This window comes from Podarcis liolepis (assembly GCF_965112155.1).
Source record: "Podarcis liolepis genome assembly, chromosome: 18".
Lineage (NCBI taxonomy): Eukaryota > Metazoa > Chordata > Lepidosauria > Squamata > Lacertidae > Podarcis > Podarcis liolepis.
The window spans coordinates 4,326,864-4,336,076 of NC_139572.1; the positions used below are offsets into that span (position 1 = coordinate 4,326,864).

The window sequence follows — 9,213 nt, forward strand, 5'->3', positions numbered from 1 at the left end:
TTTGAGCCCCACGTTGGGCAAAAGATTTTTGCATTGCAGGGGGTTGTATTATATGGCCCTTGTCGTACCTTCCAACTCTTATTATTTTATAAATTGGTGCCTTAATTTTGATTCATGTTTTCCTCTTCCCTCCTGGCCCTTCCCTTCTTTTTCCAATCTCCAGTTAGCCACCTAAGTAATAATAATAATAATAATAATAATAATTTATTATTTATACCCTACCCATCTGGCTGAGTTTCCCCAGCCACTCTGGGCGGCTTCCAGTCAAGTGTTAAAAACAGTACAGCGTTAAATATTAAAAACTTCCCTGAACAGGGCTGCCTTCAGATGTCTTTTAAAGAAAGGATAGCTGCTTATTTCCTTCACATCTGAGGGGCGGGTGTTCCACAGAGCGGGCGCCACCACCAAGAAGGCCCTCTGACTGGTTCCCTGTAACCTCACTTCTCGCAATGAGGGAACCGCCAGAAGGCCCTCAGAGCTGGACCTCAGTGTCTGGGCAGAACGATGGGGGTGGAGACGCTCCTTCACGTATACAGGACCGAGGCCGTTTAGGGCTTTCAAGGTCAGCACCAACACTTTGAATTGTGCTCGGAAACGTACTGGGAGCCAATGCAGATCTCTCAGGACCGGTGTTATGTGGTCCCGGCGGCCACCCCCAGTCCCCAGTCTAGCTGCCGCATTCTGGATTAATTGCAGTTTCCGGGTCACCTTCAAAGGCAGCCCCACGTAGAGCGCATTGCAGTAGTCCAAGCGGGAGATAACCAGAGCATGCACCACTCTGGCGAGACAGCGGGCAGGTAGGGTCTCAGCCTACATATACCAGATGGAACTGGTAGACAGCTGCCCTGGACACAGAGTTAACCAGCGCTTCCATGGACAGCTTTGCCATTTAAGTTCAGTTATCCACGTATCTGTAAAAGTTTGCAGGGTATTTTTTTTAAAAAAAGAAACACTCAAGAAAATTCAACAGCATTTTAATGTGAATTTCTTTGGATACACACTTTGGCACGCAATTGTGCCGAATATTCACATTTTCTGCAAAGCAATTTGCCCTAAGATAATGCATTTTTTGTTTGCTTTTTTTAAAAAAACTATTACATGCATCAAAAGACACACTTTACCCCCCATTACGTGCATTCCCATAAACATGGCTTGGCTGGAGGCCTGAACGGCAAAATCTGGAGAAATGTTAATTTTGGAGGATGACTGTTTTTGGTGTGAACCTTGTTTCAGAAAGTGTGAACTTTCAATCCAGGCTGAATATTAAATGTCTCCTCCATTCCTACAATACATCGCAACCCACAGCCTAAGGTAAAGGAAAAGGGACCCCTGACCATTAGGTCCAGTCGTGGCCGACTCTGGGGTTGCAGTGCTCATCTCGCTTTACTGGCTGAGAGAGCCGGCATACAGCTATGTGAGGTCTAAGTCGCTTCTGGCGAACCAGAGCAGCGCACGGAAACGCCGTTTACCTTCCCGCCGGAGCGGTACCTATTTATCTACTTGCACTGGCATGCTTTCGAACTGCTAGTTTGGCAGGAGCAGGGACCGAGCAATGGGAGATCACTCCGTCCCATTGCAGGGATTCGAACTGCCGACCTTCTGATCGGCAAGTCCTAGGTTCTGTGGTTTAACCCACAGCGCCACCTGCATCCCTAACCCACAGCCTAGGGGAGTTTATTTTGTGAAAAGGTTATTTGTGAGATGTTGTGGGTGCCAAGGTGTTTTGGATCTGCATCTAGGAATCCTAGAGGTTAGGGTGGTCTTTGGGGGGCTGATGAAATACAGAGAGAATCCCTTTAGAAATGGGATAAAGTCCTTCCCTGTTGGCTAAGAGGGCCACGTCCCACATGCCTCAACCTCAAGGGGCTTGACCTGACCTGGACCCAGAATGCAGGTTTCAATGGCAGGTCTGCAGACCTCTGGGAGGAAGAGCCAGAGGAGTCCTCTAAAGCAGAGGTGGCTGACATTTTGGCCATCCAGATGTTGATGGACTTCAACTCCCATCAGCCCTCACATTTGGCTAAACTGGCCAGGACTGATGGGAGTTGGAGTCCAGCCACATTGAGCGAGTCACAGGTCCTTCCCTCCTGATCTGAAGGAACATGATGCTCTCCAGACATTTGGACCGTCTTTGGCTCTCCAGATGTTGCTGGACTCCAGCATCTGGGGGCCACAGGTCCTCCATCTCTGCATTAGGGGAAGGAAGGGAGAAGGGAGGAGCGGCTTGAGGGAGATGGAGGTCTGTGGAAGGGTTTTCTTCAAGGGGATGGGAGGCAGTGAAGGAACTTGCCCAAACACCATCCTGTATGAAACATCTGATAGATCTTCCTTTGTCGCTGCCATTGAGGGTCTCTCTCTCTCTCTCTCTCTCTCTCTCTCTCTCTCTCTCTCTCTGTGTGTGTGTGTGTTTTGTTGCAGAATGCAAGCCAAGCAGGTTATCCAGCAAGCAAAAGCATCAGGGGTGGGAAAGAAGGCACAATGTCACCGCGGTTGCTTCTTCTGTTCACAGTCTCATGGTTCTCTTGATCCATGGAAGGTAATGGGCAACGCGAGTGTAAACTCCAGGAGGGCAGGGGTTGCCATACGAGACGATTCCTTGTGCCACACCATTGCACACCAAGGGGCCACCTGAATCGCCCTGTGGAGAAGAGAGAGAGAACAAAGATGGCAGCTGGGGGAAGATTTGGATCCACATTGTGGCCAACTCTCGTGCTTGAAGCAGGGCAAGGTAAAGTTAAAAGTATAGGGACCCCTGACCATTAGGTCCAGTCATAACTGACTCTGGGGTTGCGGCGCTCATCTCGCTTTATTGGCCGAGGGAGCCAGCGTACAGCTTCCGGGTCATGTGGCCAGCAGGACTAAGCCACATCTAGCGAACCAGAGCAGTGCACGGAAATGCTGTTTACGTTCCTGCCAGAGCGGTATCTACTTGCACTTTGACGTGCTTTCGAACTGCTAGGTGGGCAGGAGCAGGGACCGAGCAACAGGAGCTCACCCCATTGCAGGGATTCGAACCGCCGACCTTCTGAGCGGCAAGTCCTGGGCTCTGTGGTTTAACCCACAGCCCCACTCGCGTCCCTGAACCAGGGCAAACTGACACGTTACTAGTGGCTCCACTCTCAGTACGACTTGGGGCTCGTCCACTCTTTCCTTTCCCAGGAAAACCGACTATTTAAGTTCTAAATCGGAACAAACGGCAATCCATGCAAAGCTTGATGGCCGATTGCTCCAATTGAGCGCTAAGGAGTGACCCCCCCCCCGGAAAAGCAGAGGGACAAGCGAAAGTGGGAAGGAGCCCTTAGCAGAATACAAGCCCATGTCCATTTTCCTGGAGACGTGAACGACCCCTCAGAAGGGTGGGATCCATAACCCCCGCCCGATCCTGTCACTTGCCGCTTCTGCTGGCTCTCACCTTGAAAGAATCCTCAGGCTCGCCGGGTCTCCCGGCGCAGACCTTCCCATAATTGAGATTTGAATACCACCGTCTGCACAACCCACGGCTGTAGATGGTGACATTGGTCTCGTAGAGAGTGTCTGGTGACCAGTCTTTGTAAACTCGGCCCCATCCTGCCACGCTGCAGGAGGTCCCATGGAAGAGGTCAAAGTTGAATGTGGGCAAGCTCAGGGTGTTGACGTATTTATTCAGAGTAGCTTTGGAATTCAGCTGTGGAAAGGAGAGATGGGAGAGAGCTCATTGGTTTAGTGTTGCTTGAGGAAACCCTTCGGGGAATCTGATGCCTCTGAAATGGGGAACTTTGGGCAAAAGAAATCAGCAGACTGTATTGATAATAAAAGGTAAAGGGACCCCTGACCATTAGGTCCAGTCGTGGCCGACTCAGGGGTTGCGGTGCTCATCTCGCTTTATTGGCCGAGGGAGCCGGCGTACAGCTTCCAGGTCATGTGGCCAGCATGACTAAGCCGCTCCTGGCGAACCAGAGCAGCGCACAGAAATGCTGTTTACCTTCCCACCGGAGCAGTACCTATTTATCTACTTGCACTTTGACGTGCTTTTGAACTGCTAGGTTGGCAGGAGCAGGGATTGAGCAACAGGAGCTCACCCCGTCGCAGGGATTTGAACCCCTGACCTTCTGATCGGCAAGTCCTAGGCTCTGTGGTTTAGACCACAGCGCCACCCGTGTCCCAAATGATAATATTACAGTATGGATAATATTAATGGCCCACGTTCAACTAGATTGTTGTACCAGTTACCTTGAGCAGACGGATATCGTTTGAGGTGGTGGACCCATCATATTCAGGGTGTGGGTAGTTAGCTTCAATGTTGAACACTTGCCGTGAGGGTTCTTCAGCGGAGATGTTATATGCCCCCAAGATGACAATAAAATTGCTGGAAAGAGAGCATCAGTTAGTGTCAGAGATGCCAGGACTCAACCCCCTCCTGGCCCCCCCGTGCAGAAGACCAGGCTCCCTCCATACAACCAGCTGCGCACCTTGATGGTTAGGTGGCCACCTGTCATGGGTGCTTTAGCTGGCCAGATGACCCTTGCAGTCCCTTCCAATTGTACTATTCTATGATTCTATGACCATCCCTGCTAAGAATCAAGGAGGGATTAGTGAGACTTACCCAACGCAGTGCGCAGCCGTCATTACCCACTGGGGCGCCACCAGGAATCCACCGCACGAGCTCACAGGACTCCTCAAGTAAGCCATGTAGGGTCTGGAGTGGGGCTTGGCTTCGTGCCCCCCAACAATCTGACTCCGCAATGGATCTGCAAGAACCGTATGCAGAGATCAGTTCCTCCTCCTCCTTGCATGTTCTGGGGTGTCTTCCACACATTCAAAATTATTGGGGGAGCAAAAAGGACGGGTCTCCATCCCAATGAGCTTACAATTGGTTTTCCTAGCAAGGAAGTTAGCAAAGCGAAAGCCAAGAACAGTCATAAGAAGACCCCTTCATCCATTAGCTTAGTATTCACCTGCATGGACTGCCAAGAGGGACTCATTCTGGAATTGAGATACGAGTCTCATAACGTCCTTATTATGATTGGCAGACCAACTCTGCATTACAAAGGGGTCTGCTAACATGAAGACTGGCAACATTAACCTTACCATGTGGGAATCTCTTGCAGTTGACCGCAGTGCCTGGAGACAGACAGTCAAGTCGTGACCAGAGGAGGAATGATGACTGGGAGGAGGATTTCAGGGAGAAGAAACCCCATAGTGCATCATCTGCCATGGTGCGTTTACTCACCTGTTTGGGCCAAGGAGAAGGACAGCAGCAGTAGCAGAAGAACCTGTCGGAGTCTCCACATCTTGATGCTTGCCAAGGAGGGAGATGCCCGGCACTTAACTCTTCAGCCTCTCGACCCCGTGGCTTTTATGGCCTCCAGCCTCTGGACTCCACCTTCCCCAGGAAGCCACAATCTGGACTTGAGATCTGATAGGCAGGCTTATCGTTTCTCGCTAGCTACGTGGCTGGTCCCACCACGAACGGCAATCAGATAGTCAGATGGGGAGATTGGGATAAATGAGAAAGGGAGTGATCCCAGAATTGGAGACTTTTTAAGCAAAGGTTTACGAAATCAGAGGAGCGAAGATAATGTAATTCATTAAGACAAAATCAGAGACCAGCTTTTGATACACTCGAGTGGCTGTTAATATTAATTTCTTCTTCTTCTTCTTCTTCTTCTTCTTCTTCTTCTTCTTCTTCTTCTTCGTCTTCGTCTTCGTCTTCTTCTTCTTCTTCTTCTTCCTCTTAATTAATTAATTAAATTTGTATACTGCCCTACTTTGTGACAGGACACTGGATTCCTAATGGTTTCTGTGGTCGCTTGGTTGAAAGGTGCAAAGAGACTTTTCCATCTGTTTTGTGAACTGATCAAGAGACTTGAGGTGCTGGTGGTTCTGCGCTGAGTTCATATGGTCTTACATGTCACGGATTGATGAGCGACTGGATTCAGATGCACAAATATAGGATGGGGGATACCTGGCTTACTAGCAGTCCATGTGGAAAGGATCTAGGGGTCTTGGTGGAGCACAAGCTGAAGATGAGCCAACAGTTTAGAAAGACTGGTCACCAGACAAACCAGTCGCCTTCTTTGACTGCAGGCAGTATGGGAATCTGTATCCTAATCTCAATGATGGGAAGGTCTGTGCCGGAAGATCTGACACGCCAGAGGCTGTTTTCATGGCGAGTCAGCAGAAGCTGCAAGTGACAGGATCAGAAGGGGGAGAGCTACACACCTTCATTGTTATGGATCCTACCCTTCTGAGGAATCCTTCTCCTGTCCTGCAAAACAGACATGGGCAGATGCCAGTCTACTTATACCTGGCCTCAGGGGCATAGGAAGGGGGTGCAGTCTGCCCTGGGTGTCATCCCTGAGGGGTGACAAAATAGCACACCGCGGGGGTGGCACTTACCGTGGGGCCTGCCCTGCAGCATGCCCAAGCCACGCGTCTCTCCAGGCAGACTCCGTGGGCAACTTGCCACCGTGCCCCCTGGGCAGATCACCCTGCCCCCCATCCATGGATCACTGTGACGCACCCATGGAGGGCTCGCCCACCCCCAGTGCTCTAGGTTCCGGAGCAACTAGCTACATCCCTGCCTGGCCTGACCAGCCCAGTAGCTTCATACAATGTATGCCAACCCCCAGGTACAAAAATGCATTTGATTAGAAAGCCATTGCCTGCCAAAATGTGTATGTTAGGGGAAATCTCGTACCTCGTACCAATGGGACCGCCTCTCCCGGTATGCCCCACGGAGGACCTTAAGGTCCATGAATGGCAACACCCTAGAGGTCCCGGGCCCTAAGGAAGTCATATTAGCCTCAACACTCTGCCTCATGAGACCAGGGCCCTGCAGGATCTGATTTCTGTCCGCAGGGCCTGTAAGACAGAGCTGTTCCACCTGGCCTTTGGCTTGGAGCCAATTTGATTCCCTCCGCCTGTTTCTTTTCCTTTCTCCTCCTGTGAGACTGCATTTTAATATTTTAACGTTTCAATAGTTTAATGTTGTATTTTAATCTTGTTTTTAACTTGTATTCATTCAACTTGTTTTTATTATTGCTTGTTAGCTGCCCTGAGCCCGGCTTTGGCTGGGGAGGGCGGAGTATAAATAAAAATTATTATTATTATTATTAAATGCCCACCAAGATCTCCACTCAGAATTGACAGATCCAACCAGCAGAAACCTGGCAGTTTGCCCTGGCTCAAGCACCAGAGTTTGCCATGACATGGATCCAAATCTTCCCCCAGCTGCCATCTTTGTTCTCTCTCTCCTCTCCACAGGGCGATTCGGGTGGCCCCTTGGTGTGTGACGGCATGGCACGAGGAATCGTCTCATATGGCACATCCTCCCCTCCAGCAGTTTACAGAACGCAAAGTCCAAATCTATGCCAGGCTGAAGAGGGAGGATGGAGGAAGGTGGAATCATCTAAAGGGAGGTGCGGTTAATCTTTTGGCCATCCAGATGTTGATGGATGTCAATGCCAGTCGCCCCGTATTGGCCATGTTGTCTGGGGCTGATGGGAGTTGCAGTCCGACAACATCTGGAAGGTGACAGGTTCGCCTCCACTGACCCAGAGGACGAGGAGGAGACCTGTGGAACTTTGGTCTGTCCAGACATTTGGACAACGGTGGAGAACCTTTGGCCTTCCAAAAGTTGCTGGACTCTCATCAACTGCACAAAAATGACCAATGGCCAGGGATAATGGGTGGGTTGTTGCTTTGGTCATCCATCTGGGCCAAAGAGAAGGAGTAGAAGAGGAGTAGAAGAAGAACCTGACGGAGTTTCCACATCTTGATGCTTGCCAAGGAGGGAGATGTCTGATCTTAACTCTTCAGCATCTTAACCCTTGCGGCTTTCACTACCTCCACCCTCTGGACTCCACCTTCGCCCAGAAGCCACAATCTAGACTTGAGATCCGATAGGTGGATTTCAACACATTTATCTTTTCTCTCCATCCATGTGACAGACCCCACCTCCACCCATCGATGGTAACCAGATAGCAAAACGATTTGTGCGGTTTGGTTCTGTTGGGGCCATATAAGGAGACTGGGGAAAGGAGAAACGGAGTGAACCCGGATTTGGCAGAGCTGCTCATCCGTCGCTGGGGCTGATGGGAGCTACAGAAGAACAACATCTGGGGGCCAAAGGTTCCTAACCTGTTGACAAATGGGATGATGGCGGTCATAGCAGCGTGAAGCACGTGCTCGCTTGCCATGCTTGTAGCTCTTGTGTTTTTTGTAGCTCCCTTGTGGAACTCAGCAGAGAGCAGGATGGAGAGGAAACTGGAATGAGCTGCCTCTCTGCCTGACCAGCTGTTGGGCTCCCTAATTTACACTCCACCCATCGCAAGGGACAGCAGCTGCCAGTAAAAACTTTGATATGGGGAGTGTTATGTACTGAATTTCTCACCCTGGGCCAGCAGGGGGATACTGCAAATAGTTTTTACTCAGGTCCACATACGCAAATAAGGGATCGAAAGTGATTTTCAGTGATTGGATAGTTACAGAAAGTTGTTACAGTTACGTTGTACTGGAGCTCTATATAAGCAGGCTGGCTGAACCCTTCAGTTCAGTTCTGTTCTGGCCTGTGAATAAACAAGAGCTGTTTGAAGAATCGCTGTGTCGTCTGATATGTCCACCCACAACTTAACAGGGAGCTTGGCAGTAGATCCCCTGCTTTGCAAGCAGAAGGTCCCTGTGTCCATTCTGGGAACCTCTAGTTAGAAAAGGATGGATGATGCCCATTGGGACTGGCGAGGAGGAATGTGGAAAGATTCAGCACAGAGCAAAAGCAGGCCATCTTTTAGCACTGCATAGTTAAGTTCTGGGACTCCCAGTTTCTAACGTTCATCTCTGCCAGATGTCCGCAAGTTCTACTGTTCCGTGGCCAGGCTCCCGGACCCGCCAAACTCCCCAACGTAAGAGAAACGTAAGAGACAATAATCAGGCAAGACACAATACATTGGGGCAAGCCACCTCCGTGGCATAACTGAGGCATGAGGGCACAACTGCAACTTATGGGGCAGTGAACTACCCAGATCAGCTCTTAGGTAAAGGTAAAGGGGCCCCGGAGGTCTGTTTGTAAACCAAAACAGGTTGTAACCCAAGGCGCGCTTTCGCCAATGGGGCCTCCATAACAAATTTGTTCGTATACCCCCCAAAAATGGGTTGTAATCCAGAAAAAGGTTGCAAACCGGGACACGCACTTCCGAGTTTAATGTGTTTATAATCCAAGATGTATGCAAACCA

The 9,213-nt window shown here is 50.1% G+C and overlaps 1 protein-coding gene across 1 annotated transcript in view; it reads right to left on the reverse strand.

The window, feature by feature from the left end:
- Positions 1-1,564: 1,564 nt before the first annotated feature.
- The window catches only part of LOC310697487 (duodenase-1-like), a 167,352-nt gene continuing 159,703 nt past the window's right edge, over positions 1,565-9,213 (reverse strand). The window contains exons 2-7 of the mRNA XM_083484187.1: positions 7,738-8,621; positions 5,210-5,252; positions 4,583-4,727; positions 4,210-4,345; positions 3,413-3,664; positions 1,565-2,638 (exon numbers count right to left, since the gene is read on the reverse strand). Of these exons, the coding sequence (XP_083340313.1) occupies positions 2,504-2,638; positions 3,413-3,664; positions 4,210-4,345; positions 4,583-4,727; positions 5,210-5,252; positions 7,738-7,755 (729 nt within the window). The 5' untranslated portion in view covers positions 7,756-8,621 and the 3' untranslated portion in view covers positions 1,565-2,503. The remainder of the gene's footprint in view (positions 2,639-3,412; positions 3,665-4,209; positions 4,346-4,582; positions 4,728-5,209; positions 5,253-7,737; positions 8,622-9,213) is intronic.